Genomic DNA, 22,001 nt, shown 5'->3' with positions numbered 1-22,001 from the left:
AAACAAGATGTATCGTGTTATTTTATGAGCTGCGTAGTGTTGCTGGTTGTGTGTTTTAGTAGTTTTGGACGGAGCCGGTCTTGCTGTTTCCCCATGTTTTCCGTCTTTGCGCTAAGCCAAGCTAACAGGCTGCTGGCTGTAGCTTCATATTTACCACACAGACATGAGAGTGGTATCAATCTTCTGAAATGTCAGCAAGAAAGACAAAAAGCTTATTTCCCAAAACGTCAAACTACTTCTTTCAATGATCTTCTTTTTTTTTTTCTATTAGTTGGAGATGAATTGTTTAACCCTGAAAGAAGCATCCCCCCCCCAAACTCTCTGTTATTCACAGAAAAAGCCTGGCAGCGGTCCTGCCCCTTCATCTCTTTATCCGAGGCTTGCCCAGTTGTCTCGGGAGGTGTACTCTAACCTGCTCTCAGCAGCCTGCAATGATTAGCCAATAAATAACTAAACGTATATCATAAATCAACAGGGAGAGCTCTGTCAGGGTGATTTCCACTACAGTTGCCCTCTGAAAATCACTCTCCTGCTCTGAGAAAAGAAAGACAGAGAGATGGATGGAGGAAGGTTTGCCAATGAATGAGGTTCTCTGTGTGTTGTAGAAAATGTTTTACCTTGAGAGATATCCTCTTGTAGCATCACCCAGAGACAGCTGCTTTGCTCCATTGAACAGCTGGTCAATAGTTATGACCTGTAGGTGATATTTCTCTAGAATCAGGACGGTAATAAAGCTGCCACTAGCTACTCCGACGATTCCACGTTTTCCACGATTCATTCAAATTACTTTAATTATGTTGACGATTATAGCGCTGTCAGCTATCTTTCCCATCTCCCGCTGGAGCTATAGGCACATCTCTCATTCTCTCAGCATCATCGTGTGATTGTGTCGCCTGCGGTAGAAAGCAGAGAATGATGACAGGGGTGAGGAACTCAATTAGAACGCAGCAAAGTAGCTTCGTGCAAAACATGCACCTTTTGTGTCGACGCCGGCTCCGTTCGTGATCTCACCACGATTTGCATGTCATTAGAGATGACTGGAACATTCCGCTTTGCATGTCTATACGTGTGGAAGACGACAGTATGACCATGGTAGAGAGGAATTGAGCAGATGGACAGTAATGAGCAATGCATTATGGGGACCACTAGGCGAAGAGGCAATGACAGAAAACAGCCAGCAGGGCGCAGAAGTGAGGCCGAGGGGAAGTGTGGCACGAAGCAAAAAGGATCTCTGTGGAGAGAGGGCATTAGATAGAGCGGAGGAATGTCATTTTCTGCAGTTTTATTCTCCATCATCAGACATATATCTCCCCTCCCTCAGGTTTTGATGTTCATCATAGCCAAACCCTCCTCCCTGCATCCTCTCTCCCTTCAATTCCCCCCAGAGTCCTGCAGACAAGCCTTTATCTTGAGCCTCATCAAGGCCTCTGGCACTGCATTTCATCCGCAACCCTGTTGACCGTTATCTCCAAGTGGAGGGGCTGTCAAACTGTTTATTATGACCAGACTATCAGAGATGGGAGAAGGACATGGCTGCAAGGCGTTGGAGAGGAACTTGGGGATGACAGACGTGCTGAGTTTGACAACTGATAATAGGTGCTTCTCTCCAGGTCTTATCTTAGCCTCCATAGCTCAGCGCCAAAAAAAAACCAGAGTTCAAGCCGCAGAGGAGCTAATGAGCTGCTGCTTTCTACTGTTCAACAACCTGTTGATAGATGCTCAATACTAAACATGAATACTGGAATAAAAGTCAGTTTCTTTTGTCTTAAACATTTTAAGGAAGCCTTAAACTGTTCATTTAGAAATACTGGTTATAGCTGCATTCATTTACGCGGTGTGGTGAAACCAAAGAGCACGTCCATATATGGTCAAATTTTCCACGTCATGGACATTAAAACTGCTCGCTAACTAACTAGAAAGCTAATGGAGCGAGAGAGTTAGAAAGCGACAGAAAGCGACAGAGAAAGAGAGAGAGAGAGAGAGAGAGAGAGAGAGAGAGAGAGAGAGAGAGAGAGAGAGAGAGAGAGAGAGAGAGAGAAAGCCGACACACAGACAAAGAAAAAGAGTTGAGTTTCCGCTCCCTGACGTTCACTGTTAACTCCATCAATGCCCCTCTGTCCCTGTGTGTCACCACTCGGGGCAAAAAGGCTTTCTCTTCCCGTCACTTACACAGACATAAATACCCATTTATTTATTTTCCTCCAACTGTGACATTTGCATTTGATGAATTTGCATTCTGTGTGAACATTCAAAGCGGGGAACTGTAAGTGACAGAAACCCAGCTTTCTATAGTTTTTTTTTTTTTTTCCCCTGTTTATTCGCTGTCAAGGAATGCAAGCTTGACGCTCTTTTTTTTTATGTTTCATCAGCGCATACTCTTTAGTAAACAAAAGAAATCAACCACCATGTTTTTACGAGCGTGTCAGTGCTGCCTTTTTGCCGTGGGAAAGCGGTCCCGTATTCGATCCGACTAACAGAGGCCAATTTTTTCTCAAGTGTCTTGTTTGTCAAGAATGTTGGCAAAAGAAGCAGGAGGCGGTGGGACAGAAAACGGTTGTTTTAATTTGTAACTTTGATAAGGACTCGACACTCACTCAAACTCGTCCTCTCATCCTCTAGATGCAGCACTTTTTTTCAGTGTTGTTACTCGCTTTTACTCGCACAAACACACACTTCACTGCCGGTGAATGGACAGAAGTGCGATCCAAATACGGTGCCAATTTACCTGTCTACAAGTAGAGAATCAAAACACTTGTACACTTTGATGTTGGCAGAGAGTCTGTTGTCTACAGAGACAGCTTTTGTTTCCAGAATATGTCCCGAAACCTGCAGTTTAGTTGCAGTCCAGCAGACTGTACATTTTGACGTAAAGATATTTAGACATGTCAAACTGCTGCCTGTGAAAGGTTAGATTCAGATCTTTCTTAAAAACACATAAACACATGTGTGTAATAAAGACATCCAGTGATGCTTCTAGTCTGCTTAAGGGGCTTCATTCCTATTGGAATATTTTTTGTTATTCTCAGTACCAATTAATCAAAGAGGCCTTTTATTACTTGACCAAGGAATGAACCCCAAGTATTTCAATTTCAGATTTGCACTTATCACGCACGAGGAGGTTTGATTTGGGAATCAAATTATAAGTATGTATTGTGCAATCTCAATTACCATATTGACACTGTTAGCTAACATTTTAGCCATATCAACTTTATAATGTAGTAATAGTCAATGTTGTGTTAAAAGCTTTGGCTGCCATAAAAAAAAAGGCTTCAAGGGATTTATAAATCCGTATAAACAGTATATGGTTTGACATACGGAAGTGGTATTGACTCAGCATATCTTGTAATTTCTACCCTGATGGACCTCACAGTAATGCTTTATACTTTAACGACTCATTTAGCATTTAATAAATGGTTTATAATACACAGTAAAGTGGTTGTTAGAAAATATAACAACATTTCAAGTGTTCATGGATGTACAGTATTTGTCAACACATATTCTACATTAATTTAACTGTGTTTTACTATATTGTGGAATCAGGATAAGTGGACATGCAATTGGAAAATACAAGGACACCAATTTCTGGTTACCAGTCTTTCATCTTGCTGCAGAGTGATGACCTTGTGGCATCAGTAGTGATGACCTTGTGGCATCAGTAGCATGAGACTAAGTTAGTTGTTCTGTCCTGTAACTCATGTGTTTCCACAATGTGGACAGCCACAATGTGAGATGTTTCTGTGCATTTTGACCCGTCAGTTTATACTCACCCATGGGAGTTTCCCTTTAGTCCACCTGCAAACAACCAGCCACATGTCTCGATTCCAACAGTACTCTCTCTTTTTAAAAGAATCACTCCTCACCAAATGTTCTCTGGATGTGAAAGCCCGAACTCTGCTCTGTGTGCCGCTTTGCGGACAGAGCTGTTGACCAACACATTGCTGCGCTCTGATAGTAAAGTCGACCCTCTGATGGATCTTCCTGCTCTCACATCGTCACCCAGATGGAAATTATTCTATGAATCATGATTTCTAGTTGTCAGTGTTACTTCTTCCCCGGCTCCTCCTATTCACACATAAAACTACCTCATACTCACACACCCTGCAGGCACTTAAGCTTTGTTTTTGTTAAAGCAGTTGATGGACATTAGTACGTCTCGTAGAGTGAGGTGGATATTTTCCCCAGGCCGCTGATAAGACCGGTATAAATAGTTGAGCAGCGCGTTATATCACTTTGCTATTGGGAAAAAATGGAAAGCATTCCAGTGCGCAGAGGATTAGTCGATATTCAATTAACCCAGGCAGACAGTCATGGTGACTGTTTATCAATACCTCTTTTAACTGCACACCCTCGGCACACTTAATTAAACTTCCCATTAATAGCATCAAACAAGTGAGCATGCTAACAACACAAACACTCGGCCGTGTTTGTAAAAGTGAACCAAATCCATGGAAGCACTGGTGGGAGCACTGGTTGTTTAAGGGAGTCAGCCAAGTTCCTGCTCTGGTCTAAAGTCTCTGTCACGGCCAAACATGCTTTCAGCCCAGTTGAGGAGACAGAGGAGGACTTTGTGTGTTTTGGACGCGCCACAATTATACATCCTCATAGTGTTCATCTGGTTATTGATGTATATCTGGGACATGTCCCGACCCTTGACCCCAAAAACATTAATTTCCTCGCATTCCACAGATGAGAGTATAAAAGCCCTGTCAGAGCACCAAGCAGACTGTGGTTGTGGTTTTATATGAAGGAAGACTTAGCGGTCACGTTGTTTAACAGAACCAGTTGTGGTGGAATAACGGGACCCTTCTGTGAAAAAAGGGAGCAGTGGAGACGACCCTCCTCCCCGCTCTGCGCTACAGCTAGCCCTAACATTTGTCCGTTGATAATCAGCTACAAATCAGGGCCAGTGCACTAATCGGGGGGGCACTGATGTGGCTGTCTAGACGGTGATAATGATCTGCTAACATGTGATGTAAACAAACATGCCACTTCTGGTGTCTTCTCGTAATTGTAATAATTGATCCTGTTTGCGTATCATCGGTTTATGAGCAGAGATGTTGATAGACGTTCCAGAAAGTTTACATGGTAGAGAGGCTGGAGACAGAAAGAGGACGGATGGAAAAAGAAACAGAAACAAACGGATGCTGGATGGATTGGCATGACATTTTGTCATTCGTGGACTCCAGACGATGAATCCTACAGACTTTGGTGATCCCCTGACCTTCCATGTAACAGGAAACAAAAATCTAATTTGTCCAATACTTTGGTTTATGAACCGAAAACTATATTTCCATGTTTTGTGCTGGTTAGCAAATGTTAGCATGCTAACACGCTGAAATGTGATGATGATCATGGTAAACATTACATGCTAAACATCAAGATCTTAGCATTGTGACTGTGAGTGTCTTAGCATGCTGTCGACTTTTATTTGATTTACAATGATATGAAGCTGTTGGATCACTCTGTTGACATATTCATTCTTTGACTGACTGATCATTTCGGCACTATTTTTATCATAGTGTACTCTTTGTGATTTTAGGAAACACAATGAACTAGTGAACAACTGGGCATATACTGGTATTATTATCTTTGCCAGATTAAAAGTTCACCTCAGGTGTAATGAGGGAGCCAAATGTTGCTGCACCAGCTCCATTCTTATGCTATTTATTTGTCTGTGTGTGATTGTATGACCCTGGAGACGACTGATGGTACATATTGGTCTAGTTTTCACCATGTAGCCATGGTAATAGAGGCTTTTGAACGGCATGGAATCGATTCCCTTTCTCGTGGACACACTATAATATTCTATATCCCTCTAGCAAAGACATTGTGATATATTAAAGATTCTGGGATATTATTCAAAGATATATCTGACTGCAAAACACGTACTATAGCACACAGCCCTGATACAGTAATACTGTGGAGAGTACAGGAGCTGATAAGTTGAGGCAGGACTCAGGTAATATTCCCCATGAGGCCACACTAATGGTCCTCTATCTGACAGACATCTGACCTGTAACACCACCACCACTGTGTGGACTTCATCATCAAGCAGCTAACCAACTAGCAGTGTAAACCAACAAGTTGTGGGTCTCACTCGGCCGTCAGTCGCACACGCTTGCAGTCGCGTCATTGTTGGTCTCTCTCTCTCTCTGCCATTGTGTGACTACCAATGAGCATTGAGCCGTTATCGCCTGAGCCTCGGATGACAGCATCTGAGTGATGTATCACTCATCTGCCTCAGTATGTTGCAGGAGACAGGATGTGTTTTCTTACTTGGGAAATGAAATGTCAAATGCAGATTCAAAGTTGTGATGGCTCAGCAATATCCGGGATTGTTTTAAGTTAAGATGAACAGCCTACCCCTGTCTCTAACCTTTTGTGTGTGATGGAATTGTTCTGCTGTACGGATAAGAATTGATGGCGGTGCTGTTTGTTTGCCGGGGCCCACGGATAAGCTGAAATATAATCCTTCCAACTGTTTTTGATCAAAGAAGCAAAGCTCCACTATGTTCTCGCCACGGCTCGATTCTAATTCTACGGGCCTCTTCTCTTTGTGTTTAGCCCATCAGAGGGCCGTGCCTCTGCCCTCTGCTAAGTTCGCTCTCAGAGTTGAAATGTTTTTCCCCTTGGGTGCCTTGAGCCAGCCCCCTTTCCCCTTCCACCGATGTGGGGGTGAGCTTTCCCAGGACAAAGAGATGAATATATAATGGAATGAAAAAAAAGAGGGGGTGGGAGAGACAAAAAGACAGCGGGTGTGTTAGTGAGAGGGAGGAAGGGAGAGTGGGAGCAGGAGTGAAAAGATATAGCGGGCTTGACAAGTGCTTGTCAAAGGGTTCAACGCGGCTGCCAAGCTCTGACTGCGGGGACACAGAGAGAAGAAGAAGTAAAGAGAAACAATCTGTACTTTTACCCTATGACAGACCCGATTGCTAACTCATTACAGACTCCATAGGGTGTGTGATACACAACACGCTCTGTAGTTAGAGAGTTGTTGGAGAGCAGCTCAGTCCAACTGCGTTCCCCCCCCCCCTCTCCCCTGGTCCTCCAGCACATGGTACAATCCATTTAAAAGGCTGCATGTCATCTCAGTGTGTGCTGGGTCCTCTCTGAGAGCAGCTGCTCACAGCACATTCTCCTCTGCGGGAGCACTCACTTTCCCCTCCGCCCGCTGAGCTAAATCTCCTTTTCTCTTCTGCCTTTTTTCTCTCTCCGCTCTCTTTACGTTCTCTCTTCCTCTCTTTCTCCCACGCTCACTATCTTTCTCCTTTGCCCTGCGCGCACACACACACACACACACACACACACACACACACACACACACACACACACACATGCTTTCTCTGACTGTGTGGTGCTCGGCCACACAGGCGTTATTCTTTGTGCAGTAACAGGTAGACATCATCTCCGTGTTGCCCTGCGGAGAACAGAAGAGGGACCGTCTTTTTTGGGCTTTTTTCTTTATATGTGCGAAGTAAACTGTAGGAGAGGAAGCGCAGGTGGAGGAGGAGAGGGGGATAGGAGGAGGAGGAAGCATCACCCCCTCTAATGCTCCACTTGACATCATGCTGCTCTGTGTGGATTTGGTCCTCAGGGGAAAATTCTTAAAATGATGGAAGACAACAAACAGCTGGCACAGAGGATTGATGGGGCCATCCAGTCCGCCAGTCAGGAAGTGACCAACCTCCGCTCCGAGCTCTCCGCCACCAGCCGCAGACTGACAGAGCTGGGTGCCAGCAGCCCCCCTGCCTTGGAGAACCACCACCAGTACAACCACCACGATGACAGCCTGCACTACCAGGGTGAGTGTCACAGCATGTGCATGTATGTGTGCATCCATGTGTGTGTGTGTGTGTGTGTGTGTGTGTGTGTGAGAGAGTGAATGTGAACACACTCACACCTAATCCTCTGACTCTCCTGCGTGTGTGTGAGAGTGAGAACATGAACGTGTGAGAGTGTTCTGAAATCAACAGTGGGAAGTATTCGAGGAATGTGCAGCGGGGAGACTAATATCATTCCCTCGTTCCTCCAATGATTCATTTTTCCCCTAAGTCCACAACCAGAATGACAGTGGAAAAGGCAGCAGATTAAAAAGAAAGAGAACGAGAGGCAGACTGAGTGTTGTTATTAGACGGGAGGGGCTGGGGTTAGAGAGCGTGGGCCAGAGCCGGTCCGGGTTTGGTTTCCCAGGCAGCAGCTGGACTCCTCTGGGGCTGCACTCCCTCCAGCTCTGGCTCCTTCTCCGCTCTCTCGCCGACTCTGGCAAGGAGTCTCAAACTGAGCTTTAGGCCCAGAGTCTGTATGCCAACATCTCTGACGGCGACTGCCTGCCGACAGACGCCATGGCACCGTCACTTAGCTGGGAAAGAGATGTGATGAATGAGAAATGAGCTTTAAGCTGAAGTTTTCATGGGAATGTGGAAGTTTTGGCTTCATGTCATGTCAGCAATAACCCAAAGACTACGAATATTATATACAGTTTTATATATAGTTGTGGCATTCCGACGCTTGGTTACAATTAAAAGAAAAATCTATAGCTAATCTATTTTTGCTTCAGCTCATGTAAGACGATGGTCTGTGCGTAATCAAACGATTTTATGACAGATTCAGCTCAGCTACTTTTATATAGCTGACATCTTGGAATCATTAATGAGTTTTATTTTGTAATGAGTGGAACAACCGTGTAAGGGGAAGTCCCTGTGCGCCTGTTACCCTGAACTGAACAGCAAAAGCCCACTGACCAAATCAGTTTATTACTGATTATTGATATAACTCATTAGCCACAACAAACTTAAATCTTACAGCAGAATATAGCAAAGCATGACAGACATTCATCGCCTGCGTGTACAGAAAGTTTGGCTTGCTGAAATAGTGAAAACAAAAAGACCATATGTTGTAGGACTGCAATTTTCTCAAACACGTTTAGGAGCCCAGGGGGTTATTGAGATCATCTATCAGACAGCTTGCTGTCAGTGTCCATTAAATGGTTCCCTGTGTTGGGCATATGTAGTGCAGCAGCAGGTGATTCCTTCTATCTGCTGCTGGCCCTAAAGGCTAAGCGCTGATCTGTGTGAAATGTTGCTTTCAGAGTGCTGATGTACTTGGCATGAGAGTCATGCGTGTCCTGAATTTTTCTCTTGGTTTTGCATGTTCTCAAGAATCGCTGCATTAATGCGTCCTCAACTTCACTGATTTTAACACAGGATGATCATCTGTATAAGGTCTTCTGCAAAAATAACACTGATTTTCTGATGACGTCATCTTAGAAACACAATTTGCTATCAAGTTGCATTATGGGAAATCTTAGACAGTAATTATGGAACCCTGCTTTGGAATAAATTGATTTAACACCCCTTTAAGCACATGAACAGTGGGGGCAGTTAATCCGAATGTGATATAAGCTCACCAGCACACAGTGAACAAATCACAACAACGGCTGAAAGTTAATAGAGAGAAATAAAGATTGTCACTACTGCCACTTTTTCTCTCATGCCCACAACAACAATATGGTTATATTCATATTGTGTAAACTGGAAGTTCTCAAGGAAGAGATTCAAGTATTGACCAGGCCGGATTCATGTGCTGCTAGTGGATATACTTTTTAATCCTCCAGGTACACACAAAGTACGCAGCTTGCATCGCAGTCACTTGTCTACACTTGTTGTTAAAAGCAAGTACATCACAAGACTTTAACTAGTTGGGTAGATTTTCTTGGCCTGTGAGACTGGTGAAGTACCTGCAGCGTCTGAACAGGTACGGTCTGGCAGATGCGTCAGGTGCTCCACTTCTTAGTGGGCGTTCAGAGCGAAAACAGCCATGTTGTCAAAAATACAGTGGTTGTTCGGGGGTTTGCTGTATTAAGTACTATTGAGACAATACGATCCAGGAAGTCTAGTTTGAATAACAGATACATGTTTGTGAAGGCTTATCACATGCCCCAACACTAAACAGCTGGTTATAATATCATGAGGAGAGATTTGATAACCCAATCATCGAATCTTTTGTTTTGAGGGTCACAGGGTAAGCAGTAGAAATATGATGTTCACATTACAAAGTAATCTTTTAGGAATGTGCTCTTGCATGTATTTGATTGGCCAGTACATCAGCCTCCATTGTGTTAAAGTTGAGCCATGTTCAACTTGTTTGCTGGACGACCGTGCGTCAACACAATGGACTCATTCAAATGAAGAGTAGTGTTTTTCCCCCGCAGGGCTGAAGTTGTTCTGAAAACTTGGCCTGAGCGTTTAGTCTTTAGGGTTGGAATAACTCAGCTGCGTTGAGTTATCTATCGTGTCCGTCCGGCTCGCTCTCTGTTTCGTTCCAGCAGTGTTAACAGGCAGCCTGACATTCCCACATTCCTGAATGTCAGTGATGTCATACTTCCTGTTCCCAGAAGCCAGGCCAGCAGTCAGGTGACTGATCAAACCAAACACAGCCACACAGTCCTCCACCACACTCTTTTCCTTTAAAGTAACACAGCCGAGAGGGACGAGCCTGAGAACGAGGATGTTTTTTTTTTAAGATTTTAGATTTAAGATGATTCATCTCAGAGATCTTTCGGGTTAGGCAGTTTTGGTGTGTGATGAGCAAGCGTCAGCGTCCAGTGGCTTAGGGAGATTAAATGTTCTCTAGGTGTGTATCTATCTCAAGGCAAGGCTGTGTGTTAGCCCATTTTTTGGCTCTGCCCTGTGCAGGATCAAAGCAACCACACAGACAGGGTTTTTTAATATGCATGAACTGTCTTCCTGTATATATATTATACAATGCCAAAATGCCAGCATTTTTGCGGTTTCCCTGTGGAGCTTCAATAACATCTCTGACAGATGTCCAATAAGGCTATTAACACAGCACTTCAGCCTGCTGTTTCCGTTGGCCTTGCAGTCTGTCCTTCTCACCCAGGCGGCAACTGCTGGGTCTGAAAAGTTAAGTCTATGCAGAAGTTACTTAAACTTGCATTCTTTCTAATGGCCATCGGGGAACCACTTCTCTGGTGCCAAAAATGATCGGAAACAAGTCTTCTTCAGCGCAGCGTGATGTTCATTTAGTAAACGATGGTCACATTTAGAGACAAATAGAAGATAAAGCAGGGTACGCTTTAGGGGGCGTGGCTACCCGTTGATTGACAGATTGCGTGTCACTTCTGGTCGCAAAAAAACAAGATGGCGTCTATGTCCTCTTCTTATATATGTGTGCTCACAAACTAATCGTAAGGAACAAGACATTGAATCACCCAAACTTTCCGTCGCTATGCTGTGCATCAGGATTCATTTAACTATGCTTTTTGCTTTTGTGCATTTCGTGTAATATTTCAAAGCATATCTCTGTTTATAAGAGATTGCTTGTGTATGTCTTGTCTTTGTTTTAGAGTACAGGAGAGTCAATGGGAAAGGACCGACCTGCATTCTTTTATTCTAGCCACTGACAGTGATGTATTCATTGCCAGGGTGATGACACCCCTTTATTATCGGCCAGTCCTCTTATTCCAGCACGTCGATTTGTTGAACGTTCTTAAACGACGCTGATGTTTCAGCACCAAGCATTGCTGCCATATCTAATGTTCATCTGACTTGTGAGGAAAAAGATTTAGCTTGGACTCAATTTGTCTTGGGGAACAGAGGCCCTATGAAAATATTTTGTCCTCTAAAATCAATGTGAGCTCACCTTATGGGATATTAAATTATTTATGCTCTTATGCTCCTGGTAGAACGGTACCCTGCAGTCGGTTGGTGAGGAAGTGCTCATGACAGACTCATGGGAATCTGCCAATACTAATCCATAAACCTTTTTTAAAACACTACCACGAGGCAGCTGTGAGTGACTCATACAGCATGAGGAGTATGGATGACACATTTTCACTTTTCCCGGTTAAAATAAGGTATAATAAGGGGCTCAAGGTTGAGACCAAGGCTTTACAGTGACAGTTATTTCGGATGCTCAGGATTATGGAAGTAAAAGTAATTTTCAGCATTGGCAATGTTTGTTGGCTTGCAGTTGGTGCACATCCAGAACTTTTATACCTAATGAAATTATCCAGGCTGAACAAAAGATGAGCACCTGTATTTTAAAATATCCGGTGCATTGATGGAAAGTTACAGGTAGTACGAGGTCAGCTCCCGTGGAGAATTTGGTGAGGAAATCCAGAGCTTAAAATTCTTTCATGTGTGCTGCCAGAACAGGAAATGGAAGCCGAAGATTATGTGTTTTAGAAACCTGATCATTCACTTTCCGATTTGGGTTAAATTGAGGATGTATTTGGCAACTACAACTGTTTATTTGGTTCCCTGACAAAATGTTTTGAATTTGCTCTGATTCTTGCCTGTGGCTGGCTTCTTCTCCATGGTGACAGTGGTATGGGGCTCATTGTTATTCTAATATTAACAACCATCCAATACAACACAGACAAAAAAAGGTTTCTTACTAAGAAATGTAAACAATTAACACTGATGGCCATTATGGTATCGTCAAATATTTTAAGAGAGTCCAGTGTTTCTATGGTATCAAGTGTTGGGGCTGAATATTAACGTTTTTTTTTATTGTAATCAGGACTAAGAGTGACTTGGATTTTACTCTGTATGCAATCGACACGGCCCTTTATACATTTATATATATATATATATATATATATATATATATATATATATATACATTGTGTACCTTTTGTTCATGAAGCAAAATTCACACCAGTTTGTCCTTTTTTATGTTGTTTATTTTTAAATTAAACTTATAGATTTAGATTTGTAAAAACTACTTCCAGAACCGGCTGGTTTTCCAACTCTGCGACCCTCTTATAGTTGCTATCGAGCATGCTGGGGTGCTGTATTCATGGGTAGAGGAAGGTAGCTCAGCAGAGACCTTGAAAGACATCATCCAAACTGTACAGAGAGCTGAAAACCAGTGTTGATTAAGTATTCTCCGAAAAGACCCAGTGATTATCTTTTCTCTGAAGAGGAGAAGTTGCATTGGCTCTAATGCTCTCTGCTGAGTAATTGTGGGGAAGAATCCTCTCCCCATCTGGCCTGAGTTTGTCAGAGGCCCCGGGTCTCTCATTACTTCATCGTGCACATGAGCAGGGCTAGGAACAGAGCGGCAAACTACAGGGGCAAAATCCCACCCACTCCAGCTCTTCTCTTTCTCTCACTGTAACGCTCGCCAGGGACCACCCGCCTTCCTGTTCGCTGTCCACATGCAGAGAAAGTATGCAATGCGCTCTAACCTTCCCCCCTGTATCCATCACCACCCGAATACCTCACCCCCTCCCCTCCTGATATTCCCTGCCTGGCCTCCCTCAGCCACGCCCTGTCTGTGGTCAATGCAGCGTGAGAGGAACTGTATCCAAACAATAGCAAGAGGGAGGCAGCCCCTCACTCCCCTAACATGTCTCCCTCGCTCATCCTCTTCCTCACTAGACTTCCTCCAGTAAAAGAACTAATCATGGCGTAGCGAGGACTCCTGGGGCTCCAAAACCAGATGAAAATACCGGCGCCGGGGGGGGGGGGGGGGGGGGTGGTGGAAGGTTTTACTCTTACATTAGGTGAAGATTTTCAGACTCCAGTGATGTTTACAAAAGGCAGTGATCTTACAGTTCCTCATTATCCTCTTGAATGATGGTAAACTAATGGCCTACAGTACTCACTTTCAAATTAGGAATTCACAACATTGTTGTTGCATTACTTTCTTGGAACCCAGCTGAAGTTAAATGTGGACGAATACAAAACATTTAATCATGAAATTGAGTGTGCAACTACGTTGATAAGTCACTGAAAGCTGACAAAACTATGACAGCATGTGCAATATAGAACAAACTGTAACAACCAAAAGAAAAAGCAAGTTGAGACCAACGCAAAAACTAAATATGACAGATCCATACAGTACAAGGAATAAGCACGTACCTCTAATTGGCTTGAAACTTTAAGTAGTTTGAGCCATACTGTTTATTTACTTCATAGCTAAGGTCCTTTTTCTGTGTTTAATTTATTTTATCCTCCATATTTTTTCAATTTGAGTTGAGTGTTTCTCGCACTTAATAGCCAAACAGGGGTTAGAAGTACTTACTGGCACATTGGCTGCCTTTGTTCTACAGTGCCTGGTAATGGCTTTAAATAAATAATGGCTCTGGTTATTTGTTTTGCTTTGTAATGGAATGCAAACCCAGGTAATGAACTGACAGCGCTGTGCAGGTTGACAGTGGGAGCAGAAGCCCCCCTGGACTTTGACTTCTGAAAGAGTTTCCACTCCTGAATGTGGCTGCCTAGGGAGCAGGGAGGACAGCTGGGCGGCACGTATTCACTTTCATGTCCATACAGGGGCAGAGGAAGCTGGCCTCTATTGTTCCAATCACTCTGAAATCTTTCCAAGTTTGTGGTTCATCGGGAGGGCATTGTGGCGTGCTACTGATTTCAGGTTGCGGCATTTGTGAAGGGTCAGATTTGACAGAAGACGGCTGACCCTTGTGTGTCTCAGGTCTATTAGCAGAGGTGAAGGAAGTGTTGCCCCGGACGCCAGCTGGCGGTGGCATTCCTTCGGTTCGGATGGCAGATGGCCACAGGCAGTGACATCACCACACGGCCCCTGATTTGAACTGCCACCTTAGGGAGAATGAGCCTGCAAAAAAGGCAGGTGCGGCAGGCAGGTAGACAGGCAGTGGAGCAGAACCAGAAATGGAAGTGCTAAGAAAGATGCCAACTCGGAGACAGGGTACATCTCCAACAGACATTCCTCTGCACTTAAATGTTCCTGGCAAGCTTTATCTGAATGAAACTTCACAGAGCAAGTCAGCAAGGAAAACTGAGGAGTGCTTTAACCGTGACACTAAGCATTGAATTGCTCTCCGGTGTGACATTCTGCCTCTGAGATGATATCATTCCTATCAGTAAGACTGATATGTCTACGTATGCTAATTAGCTTCATGAACTGAATTACTTTGTTTTACTGTTTCATTCCTACCGGCTCAGGACACTTTGTTTCCCAGATGATTTATTTTTTATTTTTATGAAGATGCCTTTTAATATGGATTTCTTGTGTCTAGGTCATGGCTCAGGTTAACGGCACATTATGAGAATGGCTTTTAATGGTTGGGGAGCAGAGAGGGGCATTGACTGATGAGGATATTCTTTCACCGTTATCGTTCCCTGTTATAGTCCTTTTCTCCCCCATTTCCTTCATATGGGCCCCTCATCATAACTTTGCATGCAGTGAAGTACTCTCAAAAAAGGAAATGGACAGTAGGAAATAAGAACTCCTCGTATCGTTGGTGGGTATCTTGTATTTATCACCAACATGTATCCGTAGAGAATTCATTGATGGATTGGATGAAGTTGTGCTTCCTGATTGTGTTTTATGGACCCACTGGATTGTTTCAACTTCATCATGTGCTTCTAAGATCACACTGTAGGTTCAGGAAACGTGCAACAAGCAGCTCACTTAAGACGATCTCCCTGAGTACGAGACATGGTGGGATGGTGTGTTGAGGTCCGTTGATAGCAGGGTGTCTGACACAGTAGCGTCTCATGTGATGGAGGATGCACTGTATGTCTCCATTAACGACACACTGGACTCACGAGTGAACGAGATTCGCTGTACGTCTGTGCTGAGACGAAAGAATGAGCTCTGACAGCGTGCTTAGAATAATCCTCCCATATGGGATGTTTCACGGCCAGTGCCTGGGTGCCGTGGTGCCCGCTTTGCAACATGAGGCGCAGATAATGATCAGAATTGAACTCCCGTCCCCCGCCTCCCTCACGCCTCCTCTGTACACATCTAACCCTTCATATTCACCTTAAATCATCCAAATCCCTGTAGAGTCCAAACTTCAAACAATTGCAACTCTAAGAAAGTGTGGAAGAGACAGACAGCGAGGGAGAGAAAGCCCGGTTGCCTTCACAACAGTCTCGGCTCATCCTATTAAAATGCCTCATTGCTTTAGCAGTGGAGACTTTTTATTGCTGCTGGTACATATTGTTGCCTTGGCTGCAGTTTAAATCCATTCCCAGGAGAAAATGGAGTAGACATGGAGGAAAATGAGTTTTGAGGAAGAGCAGAACACCCCCTCGTATCCAGAGGACGCAAAGCGTGACATTCCAGCAGAGCGGAGGATAAGCAGAACACTTTGCCACTTCTCCAAATCATCTGGTTCACGCAGGCCTCTCACAGGATTGATGGGTTGAAGACATGCTGAACATCAGGACAATGCTGAGCACTTTTAAACACCCACACAATCCATACATGGCAAATAATTTGTATTGCACTCCGGCGTCATCTCCTCTCAAATCATTTATCTACCCTGAACTAATAATTTGTCAGGATATACTGGAGGACTTGAGGTTAAACTTCAAGTCCTCTTCAGACATCAATTCATATTGAAACCAAACAAAGTGCATAGCATATACTTTACAGTCTGTCCACTTCCTGTCCTAAAAAGCAACTGAAAATGAAGAAGCAGCGATTTAAATGTTAAGCAAAAAATGCCAAGAATTCACTGTTTTGTGCTCCTCTAACTGTAAACTTTTACTGTGTATTTAGTCCTCTGTGACAGTTAACCGAAGCTCTTTGGGTTTCAGATTGTTGGTTGTAAAACAAGCAATCTAAATATGTCAACTTTGGCTTTCGTACATTGTGATGGGCATATTTCACAGCTTTTCCAATTTAGATTAATTGATAATGAAAATGATTGTTAAATGCAATTTGAGTTGATGGACAAAAGTTCATTTACAGATACTTGAATAATCATATATGTGGTTCGAATGCTAAACATTCACTATAGTTTGCCTCACAATGTGAGAATTTTTCTACCTGTCTTTTGCTGTTTTGTATTCTTGTAAATTGAATTGGTCAAACTAAACGAGAAATTTTAAGATTTTGCTGTAAGTAAACGATTACAGACTGCGACAATGACTATATAAATTGATAAAAACAATGATTAGATGCCACCTGAGTCAGAATATGTGTCTGCATGTAGAAGTTGCGGTATACTTTCCGTGTTTCTCTCCATATATCTTCGATGTATCTCCACACTGCTTCCCCCAGACAGCGACAGATGGCTCTCACTGCAACACACCTCACTGTTCACTTTCTGGTGGCGTTCCACCGAGCACCGCTGCTCAGGTTGTTTCCAATCACTCTAAAATGAATCAATTCAGTGTTTGAATTTATCATTAGGGAGAACATGGATTTCACAAATGAGATTACATACTCCTGACAAAGCACGCCATTAATGTTGGAGGAAGAACGTGACTAAACTTGATCTCATGCTGTCTTTCTGGATTAAAGCTACTTGTTGGGAACCCATTATCGACCAAAACCAGACACGGTTTTAAAAAGTCTCCTTTAGTTATTTATGTATATATTTTTTATATTTTTTAAGGGAAAAAAAATCAGTTATTACAAAACAGCATAACATTCCATTTTAATGTCTCTGTTGGCGCATCATCATCGACTCTCCAGGCCCCCTGAAATGTTGACATGAAGCATGTAAGTGGGCTCCATCCCTGAATTATTTTTGGTCTGCAGCCCGAAGGCATTAGTGTTGAAAGCATGCCTGTCTGTTTTCTCCTGCTGAGGAGGTTCTACACAAATATTTATCAGGTCGCCAATTACTGTACCCAGTGTGCTTAGGCACACACACACACACACACACACACACACACACACACACACACACACACACACACACACACACACACACACACAAACACGCTCAAACACGCTGTGGCTCTGTTGAAAAGGTTGTGTATATGTATTCCAGTAAAATTGTTTATTTTTTTTTTTGCAATAAGTGGCTAAATTTTACCTCAAAGCAAATGTGCTCCACCTAGCAGGAGACAGGACGGTGTTTCTCAAAGCTTATTTTTGTATTGTTAGAAGCGTGTTTGTGCATTCCTGTTTTTAGAGGAGGCAATTCAAAGAGGCATCTTTATCACCAAACCTCTTAAAGTTGCTCACAGCTAGCAGGCAGTCCGATCAATGGCCAGAGAGATTGCTTTCTATTTCTTAAAAGTGTCTATTTTCAACCTCATTTTTCCACCTAAAAGGATCTGATTACATACCACATGTTAATCCCCACTGATTAATTGCACTCATTGTTCCCTTTTTGGAATTAGGATAGATCTGCATCTTCAATAAATAAAAAAAAAATACACACCAAAAGCTGATAGAAGTTCATATAATTCCAAATTGACTCTACATCTATGCCTACTCAATGAAATTGCCATGGGCCATTTGATCCTGAATTATGCAAATTGCAAGGAAAATAAGAATGAAACAATCAGCAGTTTCTATTCTATTCAGCATTTCTTTCTAGCTTTACAGTATCTGCTTCCCATTATGACTAATAGGGTAAACCAAGAATACAGAGAGCTGCGTTAATATTCCCAGCAGGCTACTGCTGAGTTAGACTCATCATTTGTATCAACATTATTTCAGTTTTCATGCATAGCAATAAGACAAATTAAACTGTATGGCTCCTCGCTGCAGTGATTCACTTTATTGATTGAATGGTATGTCATTTTCTCATATGATTCTCAAATCTGATCATTTTTTTCTTCTGGCTGTCACTTTTTTCTCAGGCTGAGTAGCTATTTTTCACCGCACACATCTTCAATCTTCAGACTTTGAATGATTTGTGTGAGCCAACGCTTCAGAACTGTGTCCCTGATAAAACTTTTGTTAACTGTCCTTGAGTCACTGTTTTTGTCTTTCGTGTGTTGGTTTGGCAGTGTTTTTTCTTTTCTCTTAAAATGTAAAAAAACAAAACTGTGTCCTGGTTGAAACTTGATTTTTAGAAGATGCTGTTACTCATGTTTGGACACACTCAACATTTGTACCCTTCAAAAGATGGTGTTAGTGTTGGATGATGCAGCAGAGGCTGAGATTCTTGACTCGTGCTAGGCTAGTAGTTCGGAGCTCTGAATTTTCGTGATCTTACACTACGGCAACTTGATTGCTTGCGTTGTAGTCTGACTCGCCGGATGTAGACCGTATAAGTCTGCCATCGGCCGCGTATTTCACGTTGCATTCTCCTCCCCGTCTATTTTGCAAGGGACACCGTCGCTGCATCCTGTTTCTTAGCGCCGCCCAAGAGGATTATATTTGGTTTAAAGAAATACAAACAAGCTCAAGCGTTTTTTTTTTCTTTCAGCCAGTGCAAAAATAATAATGTGGAGCCGGACCTTTCTTTAACGCTGACACAGCGCTGTGGAGATAGGTCTGGTTATGCGACACCACCTGCCTGGTAAATGAGTGGTGCCACAGACCCCAGAGACGTGTCAAGTTTTTAGAAATAGGATTAACTTGGTTTCAATGTAATTATTTTGTTTGGCCGTACGGACCACTAAAGCACAGAAAATAATTAAATGATAAGGCACTTTAGGCGACTCTGCTTTTACACCTCATGTCCTGTTGAGGGGCTCTGTATCAAATCTAGTTTGAATGAAGTTTAATAATACAGCACTGCAATAGAACCCTATCTTCAACAAGGTTATACAGAGAGGTGTTGTTTTGGAGGCTGTCGTTTGTATTGAGTTATTCTGAGAAGTGTTTTTCATTTTTTTGTCTCCAATTATTGATATAGATGGGGTGGACAAAATATTAGAAACAACCACCAAGAGGGGCCCACAGCTCATTCTTGCCTTTTGCCCTGTTTGTAATGCAGGCCTTTCATAAAAATAAAAAAAAAGTGCTGAGATAACCCTAGTGATGTCACCAAGGTTATTTTGTCAGACTTCACAAAGAGCCCAGAGCCAAAAGCAGAGACATTGTACAACTGTTTTAGTGCTACTTGCGACTACGCAGACCTGTACAATTAGTGTATTTCCCCTTTAACCACCCCTTTAGCCGCTATCGTCCTTACTTTTTCCTCCTCTGTCGTCTGGTATTACCACCGCAGCCACTCTCTGGTATTGGCCCTCTCATTGTTAGGACGACAGCTCAGGCGACTGGACGAAAGTGATGGAATCTTCCGTTCTGGCGTCCGAACAATGAGTTCCATTCAACATGGCCGCCATTACTTGAAGTGGTGTGGGTTTTTTGGAGGGGGGTTTCATATTCAGGGGTTTCCCACAGACTCCCTAAATTAACCACGGCAAGAGACTCAGCTACTCTTTCTGTCCAGGAATGTGCTCCCAAAGCCCCAAGTATGCCTCTGTTCCATCCCTGCTGCAAAACCTCCTCATTTCCAAATTGTGTGCGCCAGAGAGGCTAATGAGAACAAAACTGAAGCCGTTTATTTCGTGGTAGAATTAAATATTTGGACCATCACAATGATCTGCTATGGAGGGACAGTAGCCGGCCGCCTGCCATACCTGTGTGTTTTACTGAGTCGAGTTTACCTGTGGGTCTCGTCTCAGGGAGGCACTCGTGCTGTGATACATTTTTTTATGGCTATTGTGTGTCAGCTGAGACAGGCTCTATTACTTTCCCTTTATGAGGTTAATGTGTGCCACAGGGCTGCAGAGCGTCTGCTGCAGTGCTTTGTCAGGGAACTGGTCTGAACGAGAAGAGCCGGGTGTGTGTAATTTACTATCCACAGTGAGGTCCTGAAGCAAGAACTAGAAAAGAAGAGGTGAGGAGAGGCAAGGGGATAAATATTGGAGGTTATGAGAAAAGAGAGGAGAGGAGGAGTTTCAGACTTAGCTCCATTAATAGACCCTGTGTGCTGCTGAATTGACTTTGAGGTCAGTCCATAAAGCACACTGCCTGAGCACTGTACTAACAGTGGCATCATTATGGTGTTATTAGGGAGGAGGGGGAGGACCGGCAGAAAGGGGAGGCTGATAGAGCTTTGGAGTAATTTACAGGTGTGTTAAACACGACTGCTGTTTCAGAAAGAGAGAAAAGAGACGAGGTGGTGTAATGACCACTTCTGTCACGCTGCTGTTTGCCAATTAGCTTCAAAGGGTACTGTTTGAGTCTATTCTGTCTTTCTCACATGTTAATTTTCTGCATGCTTTCGTTCTCTCTGCTGTCACGTGGGGTCCAATCAAAGGGCAACGCATGTACTACACATGTAATTGACCGTGTAACTGGACTGAAAAACCAATCTTTCTGAAGTATTCCGATAATCCACTTAAGTAGCAATATCACACTAAGAAAAATATTCCATTACAAGTCATAATTCAGATATGCATCAAGTAAAAGCACAGAAATATTGGGAACAAAATGTACTGCGTATGCATATGCGTAGTACCTGTCAGTGTTACATTATGATATTGTTGGACACTTGTTTAAGCATTAAAATGAAAGCAGGACTTGAATGTTGTAGTTGGCTGATGTGAAGCAAGTTTGAACAGCTTTATGTATATGCTTTGGTGTATTTGAATCTATAACAGCGTCACGTGTTTTGTATGTAAGATCTCACTCTAAAGATTCATCAGTAACTGTTGCTGTGAAATAATTGCCATGCAGTGAAAAGTTCAATATTTCCCTCTAAAATGGAAAACTATATGAACGTAGCTACCTGGCACCACTGTTCACACATTTACAGTGTAAATGGGTCTGTGTGACAGATAAACCACCAGGCAAAAGAGCACTGGCTCACACCTCATGGTTACAATATGGCATATTAGCAGAGCAAGATAAATGAAATAAGTTAGAATTAGATTCAATTAAAATATGCAGCATAAACACAAAAGGTAAAGCTCACCATCTCGAGCAGCAGGACCAATGGGGCCCTCTGCAGGCTCTCTGTTTGTTGAATGGACTGACTGGTTTGCTCCATCTGGACTCAATTAGAGGTCCTGGTATTCTCCGTTAAGCTCAAGTGACCATTAATATCTGTTAATATATGCAACTTTTCCTTATTAGTCGCGTTTCGACCTTTCAACAAGTTAACACAGGCCCGGTAGGGGTTTAAATGGTTTCTACTCACACTGTGCAGCCTTTATGAATAAATGAAAAGGTATACGAGCACCTGGAACACGAGAGCTGCAGAGTAATGGTCTGGTTTCACTTCAAAGACCTGCAGCACTAATCAATGCTAATTATGAAACGGAAATGATCATAAGGGTGCG

General features: G+C 43.0%; 1 protein-coding gene across 4 annotated transcripts in view; it reads left to right on the top strand.

Annotated features, from left to right (window-relative positions):
* kaznb (kazrin, periplakin interacting protein b) overlaps positions 1–22,001 on the top strand; it is a 104,803-nt gene that overhangs the window by 31,702 nt on the left and 51,100 nt on the right. For all 4 annotated transcript variants that reach the window (XM_068712241.1, XM_068712243.1, XM_068712245.1 and 1 more), the window contains exon 3: positions 7,595–7,802. In XM_068712241.1, the coding sequence (XP_068568342.1) occupies positions 7,595–7,802 (208 nt within the window). The remainder of the gene's footprint in view (positions 1–7,594; positions 7,803–22,001) is intronic.

Source organism: Cebidichthys violaceus, unplaced genomic scaffold (genome assembly GCF_023349555.1).
Source record: "Cebidichthys violaceus isolate CVI_PGR_0920_01 unplaced genomic scaffold, fCebVio1.0.p SCAF_17, whole genome shotgun sequence".
Lineage (NCBI taxonomy): Eukaryota > Metazoa > Chordata > Actinopteri > Perciformes > Stichaeidae > Cebidichthys > Cebidichthys violaceus.
The sequence above is the reverse complement of the archived record's forward strand: the minus strand, read 5'-3'. Positions and strand labels throughout refer to the sequence as shown.